This window comes from Heteronotia binoei, chromosome 15 (genome assembly GCF_032191835.1).
Source record: "Heteronotia binoei isolate CCM8104 ecotype False Entrance Well chromosome 15, APGP_CSIRO_Hbin_v1, whole genome shotgun sequence".
In the NCBI taxonomy this organism is placed as follows: Eukaryota; Metazoa; Chordata; class Lepidosauria; order Squamata; family Gekkonidae; genus Heteronotia; species Heteronotia binoei.
In genome coordinates, this window is record NC_083237.1 from 29,667,346 (window position 1) to 29,688,711 (window position 21,366).

General features: G+C 46.5%; 1 protein-coding gene across 3 annotated transcripts in view; it reads right to left on the reverse strand.

Annotated features, from left to right (window-relative positions):
• Window positions 1-5,416: 5,416 nt before the first annotated feature.
• Window positions 5,417-21,366, reverse strand: part of LOC132584438 (protein kinase C and casein kinase substrate in neurons 2 protein-like) — a 34,101-nt gene continuing 18,151 nt past the window's right edge. For all 3 annotated transcript variants that reach the window (XM_060256317.1, XM_060256318.1, XM_060256319.1), the window contains exons 4-10: window positions 15,953-16,188; window positions 14,738-14,899; window positions 12,277-12,452; window positions 11,043-11,163; window positions 10,014-10,111; window positions 6,617-6,711; window positions 5,417-5,803 (exon numbers count right to left, since the gene is read on the reverse strand). In XM_060256317.1, the coding sequence (XP_060112300.1) occupies window positions 5,688-5,803; window positions 6,617-6,711; window positions 10,014-10,111; window positions 11,043-11,163; window positions 12,277-12,452; window positions 14,738-14,899; window positions 15,953-16,188 (1,004 nt within the window). In that variant the 3' untranslated portion in view covers window positions 5,417-5,687. The remainder of the gene's footprint in view (window positions 5,804-6,616; window positions 6,712-10,013; window positions 10,112-11,042; window positions 11,164-12,276; window positions 12,453-14,737; window positions 14,900-15,952; window positions 16,189-21,366) is intronic.

Sequence of the window (21,366 nt, forward strand, 5' to 3'; positions counted from 1 at the left end):
CTGGGGTGGACTAGATTAATATCTAGACCGGTTGGGTAGCAGCAAGCTGCCTCACCCATTAGCCCCAGGAATGTTGATTGCAGCTCCTAATTGGCTGAGTCCTGGGGCTCACCACCCCTATTTCATACAAATCATTGGGGTTCAGGCCCTGATTGGCTAAAAACACCCAGGGCATGGGTTCAACCTTTGTTGAGCCCAGATTCTAAATGAATGATTAATTTCCAGAACTTGGAATCTCATTGGCCACACAACAGAGTGTATTAGATCTTCAAAAGTCTATGGGATCCAGATGATAACTGGCTGCTGATTCTCATGGTTCAGTTCTTTACAGATTATGAGATTTGAGAAACAACTTGGTTTCCCCTAAACTCTCAGGTGGGTAGGGGAACTGAAGGTGCAGAAGCATTCTCCTCCTCCTTACTACCCCCAAATCTGATTTGACTGAGCAGTATGGACTTCGGGGATCCCCTGACTCTTTTGTCACAGATCTGGCACAGGTTTTAAACAAATTTCCCAACTCTGGCTTTGGGAATTCCTAGAAATCTGAGAGTGGACTTTGTGGAGGGAAGGAGTTGATGCCAGAGTCCGCTTTTCAAAGCTGCCATTTTTCTCCAGGGGAACTGATCTCTGTCGTCTAGAGATCAGTTGTAATTCTGGAGAAACTCCAGGCCCTGGCAAATAAGGAGGAAAAAACACGGTGAGGTTGAAGACCTGGAGATAACCATGTACTACGTTACTAATATATATTTGCTACTTACTATTCTTCTTTAGCACTTAACACTAGTTTGCTTACAAGAATCACAGAAGAGGATTATTTCCCTAGTGCTAGTGGACTTTAGCTGTACATTCACTCTATGGAACCTATGTGTTGTTCTTAATGTATAAGTGTATTTATCAAGTTGTTATGTATCTCTTAGTAGTGATAGTAAATAAAGAGCAAATATAGATTAATAACATAGTACATGGTTATCTCCAGGTCTCCTGTCTGGAGGTTGGCAACATCCACAAACCATCTTCTTTAAAGTGGGCCCCCGCCTCATGCAAAGTAGCATACTACCCAGTTTAAATGAGACGCCACTTGTGCACAAATTCCTATTTTTGCCCTGGCCAGCATCACATTTCAGTCAGGCCTCAGTGAAGCTAGGAAAAGGGGTTAGACCCAGGAGTGTACTCTAACCCGGGTAGCCCAGGCTAGCCCAGTCTCATAAGATCTCAGAAGCTAAGCAGGCTTGGCCTTGGCCTATATTTGGATAGGAGACTTCTGAAGAATAACAGGGTCCTGATGCAGAAGCAGGGAATGGCAAACTACCTCTGAATGTCTCTTTTCTTGAAAACACTCTGGGGTTGCCATGTCAGCTTTCCACCACTACCCAGGAGCATACTTTGACCCCTCATAAAGAGGCATTCTCTGACTGGCAAACAGCAGTTCTAACAAAGGATTGTTGAGAATCGGGGTGGCACTCTCAGTCCTTTTCCTAACAAATCAGCACTAAGACAACTGAGGCTACTTAGTACCACCACAGCACTGGTTTGTTAGGCAAGGTGGGAAGAAGACCTTGACACAGAATCAACATTTTTTTTTCATGGCACTGACTCAACAGTTTGATAAACCACGCAAACTAAGCAATGTATCAGCCAAGCGGTAGCCCTACTTTGGCAGCCTCTCCAATAATTCACCTCCGTGCCCTGTTCCCTTTCATGGAGCACAGCCTCTCCCATCCTTTATTAAACCGAAGCCTGCAGGGCTCTAACCTGAGAGATCAGAACTTGGATATGCAACCTGGGGGCCGAAACTGCAAACCTATGACTATGAATGAGCCCATTTATGTAACTTCAGAATAGTCCTTTTTCCTTTGTGGCTTACAGGGTTGAACATATGGGATAAGATTGTGTGTGTCTGTGGAGGGAATGGGAGTGGGGCGGGTAACATGTTCATAAGGGCCCAGAGAACTGATGCTTGAGCTCTGGCGAAGCGACCCCCTTCAGATGGCAGATTGCCAGGTACTATTCAAGGGCTGCTGCTAATTATTCTTATGTCATCCTTTTCTTCTGGTTTTGTTGTTACATTTCGATTGCCAGCCTTACCTATCAATATATCTCAGGGCCATCTCAGGGTAAATCATTTGCTTGTTGCGTTTCCCAATTCCGTGAAATGCGAATAGCTACCTTTCACATGACTATAGGGAAATATTTTCCTTCTGCAGTTTACTTTGCTGTCAACCCTGTTTCCAATGCAGGCCTCAAACTCCCATCATCTTACTTCCTGGACAGTTCACCATTCCTGACTCAGGAGAGATGATCAGGACGAATATCTCTAAACAGGTGTGGAAAACCACAAACTAAATGCTTGTTTCTTACCGTTGGGTAATAATGGCTCATTGTGTAAATCTTTTAGAGTTGCCAATCCCCAGTTGGAGGCAGGGGATCCCCTGGTTTGGAGACCCTCCCCCTGCTTCAGGGTTAGCAGAAAGTGGCGGGGGATAGATGTCCCCTGGGCTCTTCATTATACCCTATGGAGACTGGTTCCCAAAGGGTATAATAGAGAACTGATTTAGGATATCTAGGGCTCTGGGGAGGCCTGTTTTCTGACGTAAAGGCACCAAATTTCCAGCATAGCATCTAATGCATCTCCTCCAAACCCTCCCTCGTTTCAAAAAGTGTCCAATTCTATGAACCACCCAAAAAAGGTGCCATTCTCCAGGCATTTAAAAAGAGCATGGTCTCTTTAAATGTGATGGCTAGAACTCCCTTTGGAGTTCAATTGTGCTTGTCACAACCTCGCTCCTGGCCCCACCCCCAAAGTCTCCTGGCCCCACCCCCGAAAACCCAGATATTTTCTGACTCAGACCTGGCAACCCTAGACCTGTCACAAACCCAGCTGTCAATGGTTAAACAAAGCAGGCCTGAGAATGTATTTTTTTTACCATTTCAGCAAAGTTCTTGCTGTCACATCGTTGGAACAATAATTGTGAATCACTGGAAACTTGCCCAGAAATAAATCTTGCAAACTGAAGAACAGCCAGATCGCTGGATTGCAACAGAGCTTTGGGAAAGCTCAGAAACGCTTACATCATACATTTGAGGAGATGAATTAATTTGCTTTGATAGTTGTTTTATCTTCTAATCTTAAAATGGAAGAGATGACATATATTTGTTTTTGATTCGTTTACATATGCGAGTATTTTTTGTATCACTGTGATTCTTTCATACAGGTTTCACAAGCGATGAGTGATTTTAAATACAAATCTTGAAAGATAAACATGAGCGATCTTTCACTGGGTTACAAAGTTTTCACTTACCTGGAATAAACAGACTTCTGTCTTCTGTTCAGTTGGAGGGCTGATAACTCAGAGACTGGTTATTGAAGAGAATAATCCTCTCAATATAGCTCCGTGGTTTAGCAGTTGCTTTGAAACAGGCAGAGAGACTTTATTTCTATGTGCCTGTTTTAAAGAGAATGCTTCCCCCACAGTTGGAAGAACTGATGGGACAATTTCCAGGCAATCATCGGCTCTGGCACCAAATGAGTCTCTGGTTATTCTCTTTGAAGCACTGAAATGGGGCTGGAAACAAAACTAGATCCATCTTTTTTAAACCAAAAAAAAAAAATTCTACTCACAGAGGGGCCAGCAACCCTGTGGCTCTCTGGCAAATGGACTTCTGCTGGGACTTTTCCTTTTTGGTTCCAAAATGTCTGCCTGCTTCTGTAAGGCCAGCTTTATAATGCATCCCAGGTGACAGACTGGGGCACTCAGTTCGTATTTCCCTCAATTATATTCTATACAGCAACCAGAATTTTTCCTGGAAAGTAGAGCTTACCTGTATCTCCTTTACTAGGTTAATGCCAGTGGTCAAATAAAAAATGCCAGTGGTCAAATAAACAAAGTTGGAGCTGCGCGTTGACAGCATGATCACACACATCCAGTGTTTGCAATTTCACCAGGCATGACCCCACACTTCCAAAGTAAACTACAGCCATAAGGACTGTAAGAAACATAGAAACCAAAAGGCACAGAAATCAGCCATCGGGCATGTTTATTAACTGATTTCCTACAATTTTCAGATGATGTCAAACACCTCAGATTTTTTTTTTCTTTCAGAATGTTCATTCCCATAAGCTTGCTGTACAATTTTTTTCTCAGCCTGTTTTTTATGCTTTTTTGGGTGGAGTCAGGTAACTATTTTATTACATGGTTTCCTCTATATTTGTTGCAAATTTTCAAAAATCCCGCTCCCTAACTTTCCACAGAGGAAAACAGGGGCATGCTTGTTTCACCCATATTCGTACCACAGATCACTTTTCTAGCCCCTCCTACACCTTGCTGAAGGTTCTACTCTGTCAGCTGTGAACAGTGGTTACTGACTGTATGGTTGTCCTCCATGAATTTAAAAGCCAAGACTGCGCTCCTTCTCTTGCTTAAAGGAGTATTAGAAAGGCGTCGTCATTTGACATTATTCAGTCACAGTTCAAAATATACCAGCAGGCGTAATGTCTGAATCCGCAGGCTGTGCGCTGCGCAGTGTGATCATGCGCACGTACATGTGCTTGAGACAAGATGAATCCATCACCACCACAGAATTTAACTCCCAGCAGACCCCGGGGGCAGGAACTGAACCCTGAAGAATGGCCACTCGGGCATTTTGTGCTAACAGATTCTTAAAAGTTATTCCCCCAAAGATAAAAATAGGATCAAAATAGCATTGGTGTTTGCAACTGGTAACCAGACACAGCTATCCCTGGTAAATAAGAACATTTGGAGCAAACTCTGTGGCTTATGAACAGTCAGTTCCCTGCTGAGTTAATTTCCACAGGGGGAAATTTCCAGCCAGCACCTACACACTCAATGATCATCTCCCTCTGCTCTCGGTAACCCACGTCAGTCCATCCGTTCTGCTGATAAACATCTTGTGATTTCTGTAAAACATAGCTCGCCAACTTGGAAACGACTTCCTCGTTTTGTTTTTCAAATCCTCAAGTCACAAACAATATCTTTTGAAGTCTGACTCAAGTTTCCAGAAAAGGTTTGCCAAGACCTCGGAGGCAGGGAGGTCCCCTGTCTCAGCCAGTCCAATGAAAGCTTAAAGGCACCTTGGTTTATTGGCATGTCTGTCATAGACATGCGGGAAGAGTGTGGCAGTGTGCGTGCAAATGTGTAGGTGGGCATGAGGCGGCCAGTGCACAGTATACAAATCAAACCGGACATGTGCATAGTTACTGGTACATGGAACACATTGCATTTCTGTTGCGAACCGGGTGACAGATGCTTATTTGCTTTTGCCTATTGATCATCCCCCTCTTTTCTTTACTTTGCCAAGAAAAAGTCAAATTCTGCCCCCCCCCCAATAAATTATGCAAAGAGAGCATAATTAATCCTATAACTAGACACACAGGGAGGGCAAGAATTTGTGCAAACAACCCCCTTCTATTTGGTTCAGCTCAGCCCACCTGGGCTTCTGAGATCTCCCCAGCCATTTTCTAAATTAACTTTGCAGCCATAAGGACTAGAAACTTTAAAGAAAAAAATAAAGCTAAGGATTCTCAGGATGCCGAACGGTGGCCTGTTTTGTGGTCATGTGGTGTGATCTCATAAGTGCAGAATAAACGCAGTCTTTCTAAATTGGTGTACGGGTGTGAGATTCCCCCCTCCCCCAGCCAGACCCTTCCTACTGTCCCTAAACCCTTCTCGCTAGCCTTGTATGGGTTCCACGTAATTGGCTGGATAGAGCCCCACATGTCCGCTGTCTGTCACCCCCTTGCACCAGCCTTGCTCATCTTCATCTTCCAGCTTGGTAAGCAGCTCTCCTGAGGGAAAGACAGAGAGAGAAAACACTGTATATTATTACTAATAATGGAAGGAATTGAATCATAACGATGACTAGTATTGGGTGCCAGTGGTCAGGGGTCATTTCATAGAAAAAGAGGTGCCAGAGCTCATTAACACAACTAATTTGCGTAACTCATTTACACAGGACCTTTTTTGTAGAAAAAGCCCAGCAGGAACTCATTTGCATATTAGGCCGCACCCCCTGACACCAAGCCAGCCGGAACTGCATTCCTGTGCATTCCCCCTCAAATAAGAAGCCCTGCATTTTGCGTGTGCCACACACCCCTGACATCACTGGAAGGTGTACTAAATTATATCAGCTCTGCATCCACCTTAAAATGCTTCTTGAATTAGAATTGTCATAATAAAACCTTACTCCCATCATACTTTTTAAATTACTTTCTCCTGTGTGGCCAACGTAGCATGATGAAGATTTCCATCTGTCTGCTTTATATGTTTTGGTTATTTTCCCATTTTTTGTGGGGAAAAACATTAGAAAGTTTGTCAAATCTTAGAGCGCAGCAAAATTCTCACAGGGGGTTTGAACAATGAAGCCCAAAAGCAATTATTGGGAGGGGGGGTAAGAAAGAAAGAGTACAATACAATTTAGAGGTTCTGGAGCTCCACTCCTGTGAGCTCCTGCCCAAAATGAGGCCTGCTTCTAGTCCTCATGGCTGCTATGGTAACCTTTGCAGGCCACCTACAGAAGTCAGAAAATAGCTCATAGCTGAAAACCAGCCTTTGGTAGGATAAAACAGGGGCCAGGATGAGAGAAGCAAGGTAACACTCACCAGCCTTAAAGCTTAGCTCATCTGCCTCCTGGCCAGTATAGTCATACACAGCACGGACCCGCTGTCCTGACATGGAGATGGGTGCAGACTTTGCACTGTAGGAAGAGGTGACAATTTGAGCAGAACTCCGGGCAAGCTCCCTCCTTCCCCTTTTCCATTATTTATCCCATCATGAGTTCCTCATGGGCAGGGCCCAAAGGAAGATGACTTCTGCCAAGTCCATGTGGCAGCAGCTCTCTGGGCTCTCTTTGGCAACACATTTTCTAAGATACCCTGGGAAGGGGCTACGAGTCAGTGGAAAAGCCTCTGCTTTGCATGCAGAAGGTCCCTGGTTCAGTCCCCAGCATTTCCAATAAAAAAGGATCAGGCAGTAGGTGATGCGGAAGATCTCTGCCTGAAACCCTGGAGAGCAGCTGCCAGTCAGAGTAGACAATGCTGAGCTTGATGGTCTGATTCAGTATAAGGCAGCATCATGTTTATTTAGCTCAGAAGTGCCAGGGACTGTACCCGCAAAGCAGGGGATTTACCTCTGAGCTTTCTTCAAGATGCGTAGGTACTGCAACGAGGCTTGTGCAAGAGGACTTTCAATGGGATGAGGATTGAGTTCCATGTTTTAATTAGGGTTAAGCAGCTTTGACAATTGGCTTTCCTGCCTCTTGGTCAGGCAAGACAGTTTACGACATTCCTGGCTGGTGATATGAGGTCTGTCAAGAGGACTTGCCATGAGTGTTGGTCATTGCAAACCATGATGTGCGTTATGTGGCATAAAGGATTTTTTAAATTTAAAGTATCAGTTGCAATGCTATCTGTCCAGCTGTGTGTGGTTCTCTTTTGTGCTGCGCCAGCTGCACTGGTGTCAAGATTTTGGTGTTGACCTTTAAGGCCTTGAGCAGGACTGATGTATCTGTGGGACTGTCACCTCCAGAATGTCCCCTGTGGGGGGTGTTACACTCCTTGGAAAGCAATCTGCTGGTAATCCCTGGCCCTAAAGATATCCAGCTGTCCTCGGCCATGGCCTTTTTGGTCCTGGCCCCAACCTGGTGAGATTCTCTGCCAAACACCTTCAGGGCCCTGCAGTAGGGCCTGTAAGGCAGAGATATTCCGCCAGGCTTTTGGTTGAGGACAGAGATGCCTTCCATCCTGGCTGGCACCCTCTCCCCCTCCTCAGATTGCTTTACCCCTTCTTGTCCCTGCCCACGAGGTGGTCGCAGTCCAGAACCGGGAAGAAATTGTAACTTTCGCCACCTGATGCTTTTAGATTGCTATATTAGTTTTTACCTATGTATTCATTTTATGGTTTTTAACATTTTTATCATGTATTGTATATCACCCAGAGCCTGCAGTAGCAGGGAAAGAAGAAGAAGTGATGACTTCTACAGCTTCCTTTAAACAGTTAGGAATGATTTGTAGTATATGGGACCTCAGAGCTTCTAGAGCAGGGTGGCCAAACTTGCTTAACATAAGAGCCACATAGAATAAATGTCAAATGTTTGAGAGCTGCAAGACATGAATGTCAAATGTTTGAGAGCTGCAACATGGATGGATGGATGGATGGATGGAAGGAAGGTGACAAGCTACCAACTCAACATGCCAAATGTATGTGGTAACTCTGATGAGCAAGCAAGTATATCACGCGAAAATAGTAATCTCCCTGTGATGACAGTATTGCGTAGACTTCAACTTCGTTGTGCCTTAATCACTCACCCTCATGCTCACAGCCTCTTCAAGAGGGAGCTTGTAGCCCCACCCCAAGTGCCTTGTCTCTTAACTGATCTTAAATGAGGCAGGGCCCAAAATCTGAAAAATGTGATTTGTTATAGAGGCAACAGAGCCTCTGTGCATGAGCAAAATACACTCACGGCTCCCTACCCGGTTGGGATGCCAACAGGCATGGAGAAAAATATCCAGTCCCTTTAACAGAGGCTTAATGGGATTTTATTTACCAGGTGATGTTGTTTACCTCCATGCCATGAAAAGGAGAAGAGAAGAGATTGGATTTATACCCTTCCCTTCGCTGGCCAAAGGAGTCTCATAGTGGCTTACAAATCTCCTTTCCCTTCCCCTCCCCACAACAGACACCTGTGAGGTAGGTGGGACTGAAAGAGCTCTCCCAGAACTGCTCTTGAGCAGAACAGCCTTGAAAGAACTTGTGGCTGACCCAAGGTCAAATCAGCAGGTGTATGTGGAGAAGTGGGGAATCAAACCCAGTTCTCCCAGATAAGAGTCCACACACTTAACCACTACATCGAACTGGCTCTCTGCTGCCCATTTCCATACATTAAGCTTCTATTAAAGGGACAGGATGTTTTCCTCCATGCCTGTTGGCAATCCTGCTATACAGGCTTTTAAGCCCCTCTCTGTTTTGTTTTGTTTGCTTTTTACATGCTCTAATTTACCATGTACATTGATAGCCCTGTATACCTGTTCTCCAAGAGCCAGAAGAATACTGGAGCCATGCAGTGGGTTGAAAGGTCCCTTGTTTGAACCTCCAGGGCTTTTTTTGTAGCAGGAACTCCTGTTCCTGTAGCAGGAATTCCTATCCACCAAGAGCTTACTGGGTTATTCTTACAGGGCCTACTGAAAGCTCTTGGAGGATTGGCTACATCAGGGGTGGGTGGCCTAATATGCAAAGGAGTTCCTGTTACAAGAAAAGCCCTGTGAACCCCAGTTCAGCCCTGAATGCAAGAGGTAATATTACTGGTTTCTCATCAGTCTCATCTGAAAGATGGATATGAGAATCATCCTGCCCAGCCCTAAAGTGCTGATCTAAAGATTAATGAGATACTGCATGCGAAGGACTCCAAACATCTGAAACAAGACACCATGAGAACAATTATGTATATATCAAGAATTACAGCTCCTCCTAGTGACAGTCTGTGGTAGCACATCCATTGACTGTTTTTCGGCAGGAGCTCTTAACAAGGTTTCTCTCAAGTTATAAGGATGGGGTTGATATGCAACAGCACCCTCAAGAGTGCCCTGTGTAAGTTAAATGGCTTCCAGCTGACTTCGGTTTTACAGCCTTTCTGCAAAGAAAAGACATGAAGGAATGGCAGCCATGTGGCGAGTACAAGTTCTCTGTGGGAACACACTTCTGGAGTGCTGCCAGGGGACCAAGAAGAGGCTTCAGCCTCCCCTCCACCACACTGTTTCCCCAACCCTGTAATGGCTCCAGGAGAAGTGTTATTTGCCCCATGGCTGGGCTGCATGTGTACTGAAGCTCTGAGAAAGTTGCCCACCATCCCTTCCTCCTCTGTCTTTGGGAGCCTCTTTGAATATCTGGTTGCTTGCAGCAAAGCTACCACTATAGCCAAAGCACTGCAGATTTCTGTTCCCTTCCTCTTCTGTTCCCTTCCTTCCTTCTCTATCACTTATTGGGAGGGGGGGCAGAACTCACCTGCTCTGGGAAGGGGTGACACTGCGGAGAATGGCTTTCTCCGGCTCTTTGGTTTTCTTGATTTTCACTGTTGGCCGCTCCTGGTCAGGGCTCCAGCCCTAAAGGGAGAGAGGAAAAGAGGAGAAACAGTTAGGCTTTGGCTACAATTTCGTCTCCAGTGTCTAATTTTAGGACCTTTGGGGATCCCTTGTTAAAATGATATTAGTAAAGTAGTACTGCTATTCTCATTTCTCCAAGTCTTTGGGAGTTAAGCTCATGATGTGGAATGGAGATGTCCTCTCTAGACTACATTTGTGTAAACGCTTGCAGTGCACTGAAGGCCCTGTGGTGCCCAGATTTCCATTTCAAAACTGTAGCTGCTGAGGAGAACTGTTGATAATATGATAAGGGAAGAAGGAGTATTACCAGCAAGTCACTACGTACACCTGAGAAACACTGAAGGGTATGCAGTAGGAAGCTCCAGGGCAACCTTTGGCAGGACAAGTTTCTAGTGAAGTGAGTGAACTGATGGCTGAAAATCAATTTATTACCAAAAAAAGGGTTTACAGATGTACAAACTGAGCATGGGGGAGACAAATGAACAGGTGTTTCTGGAAGCTTTTTAAATGAGCTTCCACTTGTGGCTTTTTGAATGGACTTCCACTATCTGGCACCATTTCTCTCTGTGTATACAGGTTGGCTGGAGAGAAAAGTGTCTCTGGAAGTTTGCAGAATACTTCTCCTGTAACTAACCAGGGGCCCATGGGGCCTGGCCTCTTGACAGTTTTGGAGGGCCCCTCATCCCCAGACCACCCCTCTCCCTCCTGCACAATTTAAATCATATGGAAGGGACACCCAGGAGCAGCTGTGGCCCCTCCCATGACATTTAAAGGGTCCACAAATCAGCTGATTGGTGGGATCCAAATCATGAGGGAGGGGCGGCAGGAACAGTCACTAGCCTCCTGCATTATTTAAAGGGCCCCCTCCTCCATGGCCCCTAGCTACAGCGCTAGACTTCTCCCATCATGAAAGAAGGGAGATGGTCCCTACCTCAAACCGTGGCCAGTTCATGGGCATCCCAGGACCATTTCGGTTACGCCACCATTTGAGGTCCTCCTGGTCGTTTATGTCCTCAATCGCTTGTTGCAAGTCAGCATAAACTGCTTGGATGCTGAATGAAAGGAGGAAAAGGAACAGGAAGGGTTGTTGGATGGCATTTCACAATCTGCCTCTCTATGTAGCTCACCCGTAGTGGGAGAATCCTCTTGACTAATTATTAGAATTGAGTTCGTAGATTAACTGATGTACAGCAAGAGATTTTAGAGTCTGGTTAGCTGAGTGTATAGGTTACATACCTTTTATCTATCTTTAGTGGAAGGTGATGATGGCTGTAATATTTATGTAACTTGTATACTTGCCAGTTTATATATTAATAAATATTATATATTTATATATTTATTTTACAAAAGAAACTGTTATAAAACATAAAGGTAAAGGTAGTCCCCTGTGCAAATACTGAGTCATTAACAACCCATGGGGTGACGTCATATCACAACGTTTTCTTGGCAGATTTTTTACAGGGTGGTTTGCCATTGCCTTCCCCAGCCTTCAACACTTTCCCCCCAGCAAGCTAGGTACTCATTTTACCAACCTCAGAAGGATGGAAGGCTGAGTCAACCTTGAGCAGGCTACCTGAACCCAGCTCTCGAACTGAGGTTGTGAGCAGAGCTTAGACTACAGTACTGCAGCTTACCACTCTGCGCCACGGGGCTCAATCCTTGTAAGACTAGCCATGCATGAAACTGCACAATCCAACTCTTCTTTCTCCTAACCACAAAACTATGATAATTTCAAGGAATCCTTTTTTCCTCTAGAGGCAGGCAGAATATACTGCAGTCCAAGCTTGGTGTAATACCCTTCAAGGCAACAATGGAAGCCTTGGTGCTCCCTCTAATGACCACTAGTGGTAATGCAGCCCTGGAGGACTGATCCCTTCTATTTTGATAGCTGTTGGCAGGACTCCCAGTCCTACCCTTGAGGCTCCAACACATAATGGTAACTTGAGAGCCCCTATAAATGAGGAAATGCTGTGTCCTTTGAGGATGAATCAAGAGCGGAAAGCACACAAGAGAATCAAAAGATCCTGTGGGATCATTATTATTATTAGTTTATTTATATTCCGCCCATCCCCCCCATTTGGGGACTCAGAGAGGCCTTGAAGAGGCCTTCAAGATGCTGCTCTATGTAATGTATTGTCTGGGCCTCAGCTAACCCTTTCTCACACCTGGGTTCAGCGGTGACATCTAGGCGCCGGTGCAGGGCGAGGAAGGCCCCTTTGAGAAACATGATGCGTCGCTGCTCCAGGGCTTGCCCCTGTTCAAAAACCGTTTCCATTTCCTCCATGTAGCGAGGACTGCAGCGGTCAAGCTCCTGCAGGGCTTTCTCATAACGTTCACGAACCTGTAGGAAGGGGTGAAGGATTGTCACAGGTCTCCTCTCCTCTGAAGCACAAGCCCTTTCTATCACTGTGAAATCAGGAAGTGGCCAGAAAGCAACCTTAGATACATAGCTCATGGTTAAATCACAGGCCTCCTCCCTTTCCTTCCCCTTCCACCATGGCCAACTTTTACCTCCCATGTCTGATGTAGGGTTGCCAAGTTCTCTTCGTCCTGGAGTGGGGAACTTTTTTTTTTGTACCATAGAGTTTTCCCTCCAAAATGGCTAGAGCGTCCAAGAAAACCATAGTTTTCCCGGAAACACCTAGAGCAGTTGCTGCACACCATCACCAACTCGATGATGTCACTTCCAGGTGAAGTCATCGCACTGGTGACGTAGGGAGCGGTTCCCAATGTGGGCTGGCAGGCTGGGAACCTCCCGGGCAGGGGAATCCCTGCCCGGACTAGGGGCTTGGCAGCCCTAGTCTGATGGCCCTCCAACTGTAGGCAACACGTTTCTCTAAGATACCACTCAGATCACCTCAGGGCTTTTTTTTTGTAGCAGAAACTCCTTTGCATTTTAGGCCACACACCCCTGATGTAGCCAATCCTCCAAGAGTTTACAGGGCTCTTCTTACAGGGCCTACTGTAAGCTCTTGGAAGATTGGTTACATCAGGGGTGTGTGGTTTAATAGGCAAAGGAGTTCCTGCTACAAAAAAAAGGCTTGGGTCACCCAATGTACACTGAAAAGGTGCCATCTATGAAATGATGAACATTTTTTTCACATCCTAAAGGAACAGGCCCCCTTTTGAACCAGCCTCAGCTCCTGTGCTTTCAGCATCAGCTGGATCTTCAGATACTAGCAAGGAATCATGCTCCCAGGGACATAGCCAGTGGTGGGGAGGGGGACTGAGGCCAGTGCCCCCTACAGAACCTGCAGCGCCCCCAACCAATCTTTCCCAAGCTTCCTTTTCCCTTTCAGTGAAGAAAGTCTTTGGAGATTGGGGAAGACTGGGTAGGAATGCTGCAGATTCTATATGGGGCACCACCCCCAGTGCCCCCTGCTGGCTACGGCCCTGTATGTTCCTCTCCACACGTTGAGACAGCACAGGATAGTGGTTACAGCATCAGAGTAGGACCTGGGAGATGCAGGTTTGAATTCCCACTCTGCCCTGGCAGCTTGCCAGGGGACCCTGGGCCAGTCATTCTTTCACTCAGCCTCACCTTCCTCACAGGGTTGTTGCTGTGAGGATAAAATGGAGAAGGGGAGAACAATGCTTTAGGATGTTCTGGTTCTCCAATGGGGGAAAAGGCAGGCTCTAAAAAAACTAAATGCTTCCGTTGCTGATTCCTGGAGACCAAGATGCTGTCTAAAGCACAGGCAGAGAACAACAACCCAGGATCACAGTACATATTACAGGCAATACAAAAAACAAACACTGTGATATACCAGCTAACAATGTTTAATAAAACTTTGAAAGAATCCCATAATTATTTTCTATATTATAAAGAAGAAGATATTGGATTTATATCCCACTCTATACTCTGAATCTCAGGGTCTCAGAGCGGTCACAATCTCTTTTATCTCTCCCCCCCCCCAAAAAAAAAACAGACACCATGTGAGGTAGGTGGGGCTGAGAGGGCTCTCACAGCAGCTGCCCTTTCAAGGACAACTCTGAGATAGCTATGGCTGACCCAAGGCCATTCCAGCAGGTGCAAGTGGAGGAGTGGGGAATGGAACCTGGTTCTCCCAGATAAGAGTCCGCACACTTAACCACTACACCAAACTGGCTCTGCAAGCACAGCTTTGCAATATTACAAGACAGGTCCATCCAATGAACACCCAGATATAGGCTCATTTCATCAAAAATTCCTCAGGAGTATTCCTATTTACTTCAAGGTTATTGGCCTCTTGTTACAATTCTGTGATAATGCTCTCTACAACGTCTTGATTTCCTTCAAACTCTCTCATCCTGGAATAAACATGGTAATTACAACAAGATAAAATACAAAGCTGAATGGAAGTGGATAATTCTTAAATTACTAAATGAATGGTTTTAAAAAATATGATTGTTATTAAGAACTTGGTGTTTCTTTTCTGGTCAGTGGGCTTATGAGGAATAAGGTGGCTGGCCTACAGGGGCAGTGAGCAACAGGCTGAATGACTCCACAGCACAGGTTAATGTTCTGAATTGGGAGCTGTAAGCAGGTAGCCAACCTGGCAATTCAGAGTGACACAATACCCTAGGCAGAAGGTCCGTATTGCTGCAGGGGCCCAGATATAGACAGAAAGGAAGGGGGGAACCCACCTTGTTGGCATCCTGGCTGCAACGCTGATGCTCTTCTCTCAGGGTACGCTGCCGATCGGGGGGCACTTCAGGCCCCCCCGAGGCCTGGATTCCGCTCTCCCGTAGTGCTGCAATGTGTTCTTTGCGACAGGCCTTGTGGTACAAAGATTTGGCTTTCTCGACCTGGATATGTGTGCAGGAAAGGGATGGGTAGAATAAAAGAGGCAGACAATCAAGCAGCAGATGCCTCAGGGTTTCTTGTCCCTTCCCCAGAGAATGTAGGTATACCCTGGTTCCCACACCCCTCATGACCTATGGCAGGAATCCCCAGCATGGTGCCTGTGGGTGCCATGCTGCCCACCAATACCTTTCCCGGGACCCACCAAGTATTTTTAGAAAGTGGGCAGGATGGGGTGTGTGGACTTTTGTCCAGAAAGGGTTCTGATTGGCCTTGGGATATCTGATTGCTTGCGTAGATTTTTTAAAATGTTGCCTAGGCAACAGCGGCCATCACAGCACAAGGATCTTCACTATGTGCTTGAAGGAAAGTTGTGGCAGCCATTTTGTGTCTGGCTCCACCTTCTGTGGTAGCCATTTTGTGGCTGCACAGCACACTGTGTCACAATTCCAAAAGTACCCAAAGGCTGAAAAGGTTGGGGACGCCCTGACCGGGATAGCCCAGGCAAGCCCAATCTTGTCAGATCTTGGAAGCTAAGCAGGGCTAACTCTGACAATATTAGATGGGAGACCTCCTTGAAATACCAGCAGTTGGGAGGAGAAGGGCAGGCTTTATTCAGCCACTTCTCTGAATATCCTCTAAGCCCCAATAGGGGTCAGTCACCAGAGGTTACCATGACTTCCAGATGCACACATGCACATATTTTAAAAAATACAAAAACAAAGTTTGGGACCCCTGCCCTACAGTCAAACCATGGGTGTGGGCCCCCAGCAGAAAAAAAAACACTAGTAACACGGAAATGCATGATGGGCCTGCCATGTGAGCAGGTAGGGTTGACTTTTTAACCTGCTATCATTGGCAGCCACAGACAGCCACATTCTATCGCTCTTTTCCAAACTAGCCTTTTAGCGACTGAGAAGAATTGAAGCCAGGCAGAAATATGGGGTGACAGGAAAAAGACAGTGATCATAAAACCAAGGCCCATCCTCCTTTCTGGAGAACCTCAATTTCTTTGACCCGCTAGGATCTCCCCGTCTGCTCCTAGGAGTTCCTCCTACCTTCTTCAGCTTCTTGGTCCAGGGTTTCTGTGCCTTCTGGAAGCCGCTTTCTAGCTCACATGCCTCCTTGAAGCCTCCAAACAGCTTGCGGTGATAGGAATCATGCTGCCAGGACCGGATACGTGCAGCATCCTCTGAGACCAAAGCCCTTTGCATCTCCATGTGGAGCCGGCTCAGCCGCTCGGAGGCTCCCAAGAACGCTTGCCAAGCTCGGAGTAGGGAGCCATACAGTGGACCTGTATTGGGGGAAAGGAGGGGGATATGAAAAGGGATTGCTAATGACTTCAGATTTCATATTTTGAGTTTTCTGATAGCAAAACCAACAAAGCCGAAAGATTCTCATGGATTACAGCACTGTAAAACTGCAATCATTACATTTCCTTTACGGGCCAAAGTTACAAATTGGGAGGAGGTGGAGGAGAAGTTGTTTTTATACCCTGCTTTTGTCTATCCTAAGGAGTCTCTAAGTGGCTTTCAATCATCTTCCCTTCCTCTCCCCACGATGATCACCTTGTGTATTAGGTGGGGCTGAAAGAGTTCTCAGAACTATGACTGGCCCCCAAGCCTGCTTCATGTGAAGGAGGGGAGGAAAGCCATGAGATCACTTTGTGTGGCAAAATATACTTCCTGCCAACAGATTAAACAGAGAAGTAGAAAAGATCCCAAGGTAACAGATGATGTCCATCCCTGGTTCACCAACTGGTAACAACCTTGGCAACGAGCAATACAAAATGGCCTCCAAATGGCGGCCATAACATATAAGCTTGTCCTCAAGCAGGCAGGGATTCTGAAATCTTGCCATGCTTGGGCTCTTTCTCTCAAGAAAATAGCTTTGCAACCAATCCCAGATGCAAATATTATACATCCTAGATATACTGATTAAAAACCAGTTGATAATTTCAATAAACAGAGGGCTTACAGGGTGATATTTTTTTCTGCTCTGAGTACTAGTTCAGTAAGACAAAAGCAGAACTATTCAGGCCCACATCATTTACAGGCCAAAAGCATCTGGAAAATGTGTGGCTGCTTTACTGATTTCTATCAGGGATAAACCCTGGCTTGGGAACAAAGGGTGAAGAAACTGCTAAATAAAAAACAGGAAAACAACATAAATTGAAGTATGAAAAAGCAACATTCTAGCTAAGCATTCTCACATAGTACTAGACACTGCAATAACACAGGTCAAGTCACAGGACTTTAGAGTAATCTCTTTAAACCATATTTTGTCAGTACATTTTTATCCGACCATTCCTCTAAAGAGCTCAGAATCGCATACACGGTTCTTCCTGATCTGACTCCATTTTAGCAGCATAATAACCCTGCACAGGGCTTTTTGGGTAGAAAAAGCCCAGCAGGGATTCATTTGCATATTAGGACACCCCCCTGACATCACCATTGTTTCTTAAAGGGGTTTTTTATGTAAAAAAGTCCAGTGGGAACTCATTTCCATATTAGGCCACACACCCTGTCACCAAGCCAGCCAGAACAGTGTTCCTGTGTGGTCCTGCTCAAAAAAGCCCTGCCCCTACAAGGTAAATTATGCTGTCACCACAGGGGGACTTGAACTTGTCTCCCCCCATTTGCACAGTCAATGGTGAAGAAATGGAAATTGAAGATCTTCTTTTCCTTGGCTGAACCATCAACTAAAAGGGAGACTACAACCAAGAAATTAGAAGGAGATTGAGGCTAGAAGGAAAGGCAGTCATCAAGGAGCTAGAAAAGATACTTGTGTAAGGATATGTTGCTGGTGACCAAGACCAAGATAATTCATATTATAGAGACTAAGATAATTCCTACTATAGAGCCAGTTTGGTATAGTGGTTAAGAGCATAGACTCTAACCTGGGAGAACCTGGTTTGATTCCTCACCCCTCCACATGCACCTACTGGTGCAACCTTGAGTCAGTCACAGTTGTCTCAGAGCTGTTCTCGAAAGAGCTCTCTTAGCCCACCTACCTCACAGAGTGTCTGTTGTGGGGAGGGGAAGAGAAAAGAGACTGTAAGCCGCTCTGAGAATCCAAGCGAAGGGCAGGGGGTAAATCCAATCTCCTCCTCCTCCCTTCTATTCTCTATTACTATGTATGGGTGTGTAGGCCCGGCCCTGAAGCGCATGGCACCCCAGGCAGACTGACTGCCCATCACCCCCTCCGCATAGGCACCCCCCTGCAGCGCCATGCTCCCCCCCACCCCGCGCTTACAGCAGCAATCCTCCTGCCATGCTTTGGCGGGCATTCTCTTTGAAGCCCCTTTCTGATGCTTGCTATGGAGAACGCCTTCCAAAGTGCAGTAGCAGGAGGATCACTCCTGTAAGCATGGGAGGGGAGGGGAGCGTGGAGCGAAGGTGGCGACTGGCAGTTGGAGGGAGCAGCGGGCAGCTACGTAATACTCCTGCTTCCGCATTTCGGCGGGTGTTCTCTTAACAGCAAGCAGCAGGAAGGGGCTTTGATTTGAAGCCCCTTCCTGCTGCTCGCTATTAAGAGAATGCCCGCCAACCGCGGAAGCAGGAGGATCATGGCGCTCCTGTAAGCACAGGGGTGTGTGTGTTCCTCTGGGAAGCTCATGGGGAGGAGGTGGGGCAAGTGAGCTAAGGAGGAGGGGAAGGGGTGGGCGGAGGAAGAAGATGGTGGACAAGGGGGGAAAGGGGCAGGCGGGCTACTGAAAAGGAGAAGGCCCAGGTGGCCGGAGGAAGAAGACGGCAGGCGGGCGAGCTACGGGGGTGGGGAAAGGGTGGCGGCAGCGGCGGGAGAGGGGGGAAGTGTGGCAGAAGGTAGTGGGCTGGCGGCGGCTGGGGAGGCAAAGTAGGCTGTTATCTTGGGCACCAGGAGGAGGGGGAGCCCAATTTGGTGCCCCCACCTTCCTGGCGCCCTAGGCAACTGCCTAGTATGCTGTAGCAGTACGATTCTTCCTCAATCTCCTTTTGTCCTCAAGACCAGCTATGCGTGCGTTCTCAAAGGAAGAGACAGCCTGGTGGATGGTGTGCCTCCATGCTTTGCGATCTGAGGCTAGGCCAGACCACTGGTGATGGTTAATGCAACAGGTACCAAGGGATTTCTTCAAGGAGTCCTTGTACCTCTTCTTTGGTGCCCCTCTATTTCGATGGCCGGTGGAAAGTTCGCCATAAAGGGCAATCTTGGGAAGGCGGTGGTTTTCCATCCTGGAGATATGCCCTGCCCAGCGCAGCTGCGTCTTCAACAGCAATGCCTCGATGCTTGTAACCTCTGCCTGCTTGAGGACTTCAGTGTTGGTCACAAAGTCACTCCAGTGGATGTTGAGGATGGTGCGAAGGCAGCGCTGATGAAAGCGCTCAAGGAGTCGCAGATGATGACGGTATAAAACCCACGATTCGGAGCGGTAGATGAGGGTTGTCATCACAACCGCTTTGTAAACATTGATCTTTGTGCCTTTTTTCAGATGCTTGTTGCTCCACACTCTTTTATGCAGTCGGCCAAATGCACGGTTTGCCTTTGCCAGTCTATTGTCAATCTCCTTGTCGATCTTGGCGTTTGAGGAGATGATGCACCCCAGGTAGCTGAACCGCTGGACTGTCTTCAAAACTGATTCACCCACGGTGATGCAAGGAGGGTGATAATCTTCCTGGGGTGCAGGCTGGTGGAGAACTTCTGTCTTCTTCACACTAACTTCTAGGCTGAATAGCTTGGCAGCCTCTGCAAAGCAGGATGTCATATGCTGTAGAGCTGATACCAAGTGGGAGACAAGTGCAGCAGCATCAGCAAACAGTAGCTCTCGGATAAGTTTTTCCATTGTCTTGGAGTGGGTCTTTAGTCACCTCAGGTTGAAGAGGCTGCCATCGGTGCGATAGCGGATGTAGACACCATCGTCATCATCTAAATCTACTGCAGCTCTTTGAAGCATCATGCTAAAGAAGATCGTAAAGAGAGTTGGCGCGAGAACACAGCCTTGCTTTACACCTGTGCCTATTGGGAAGGGCTCCGAGAGATCCTTGAAGTGTCTGACTTGGCCTCGCTGGTCTTCATGTAGCTGGATGACCATACTGAGGAACCTTGGGGGACATCCTAAACGTTCCAAGATTTGCCACAGGCCGTTCCTGCTAATGGTATCAAAGCTTTGGTAAGGTCAACAAAAGTCACATAAAGACCTTTATTCTGTTCCCTGCATTTCTCTTGGAGCTGCCTGAGAACAAATACCATGTCGGTGGTGCTCCTGTTAGCTCTGGAGCCACACTGGCTCTCTGGGAGGAGTTCTTCTGCAATGGTGGGCACCAGTCTGTTCAGGAGTATTCTAGCAAGGATTTTGCCTGCGATGGAGAGCAGGGTTATCCCCCGGTAGTTGGAGCAGTCTGATTTTCCCCCTTTGTTCTTGTGTAGAGTGATAATGATTGCATCGCGAAAGTCCTGTGGTAGTTTGCCTTGTTCCCAGCAGGTGACAAGTACTTTGTGAAGTGTGCTATGTAGTACTGTGCCCCCATGCTTCGAGATCTCTGGTGGGATTCCATCAACTTCCACTGCCTTGCCACTTTTCAGTTGCTTGATGGCTTTAACAGTCTCTTCTAGGGTGGGGATCTCATCCAACTCTGTTTTCACTGGTTGAAGTGGGGTGAGGTGGATTGCTGAATCTTGAACTACGCGGTTGGCACTGAAGAGAACCTGAAAATACTCCGACCACCGGTTCAGTATGGATGCCACGCAGCGTTCACTACACCGGGAAAGGAGAGGCGATGTATTGCGCATGCACTTTCCCTGGGGGGGGGGCAGGACACCCAGAGGGAGCCCACCCCCCCACCCTCCCCCTATGGATACCATGGATAGCCAAAAAGACAACTAAGTAGATTCTAGATCAAATAAAGTCAGAACCCTTCCTGGATGCTAAAATGAGTAAACTGAAGCTATTATACTTTGGTTACATTATGAGAAGTCAAGACTCACGGGAACACTAGGGAAAGATGAAGACCCAGCATGAGATGGATTGACTCAATAAAGGAAGCCACAACCTTCAGTTTGCAAGACCTGAGCAAGGTTGTTAGTGATTGGATGTTTTGCAGATCATTAATTCACAGGGTTGCCATAAGTCAGAAGCAATCTGATGACTCATACTATAAACACACACAGAGAGGCCTAGTCCAACACTGTTAGCAACCAAAAGGCAGCACGAGTCTTTATAACTGACAATTATCACAGTACCACACTGACGAATGATATACCTTTTAAACTTTGATACTAGTTTGGTGATGACTCGGAAGTTTAGAAATCTCATTATCAGTGCTATAGTTAGCCATATCACCATTCAGAATAGGTAGAAAAGTACAGCAAATGTTCAGAGATACAAAATAGATAAAAATTGGTTAAGTATGTATTCCTGTCAACCTTAAGCAAGATCTCTTTTCAGGACAATATCAATAATATTTATATATCATAAAAGTGTTTCAGCATTTCTGTT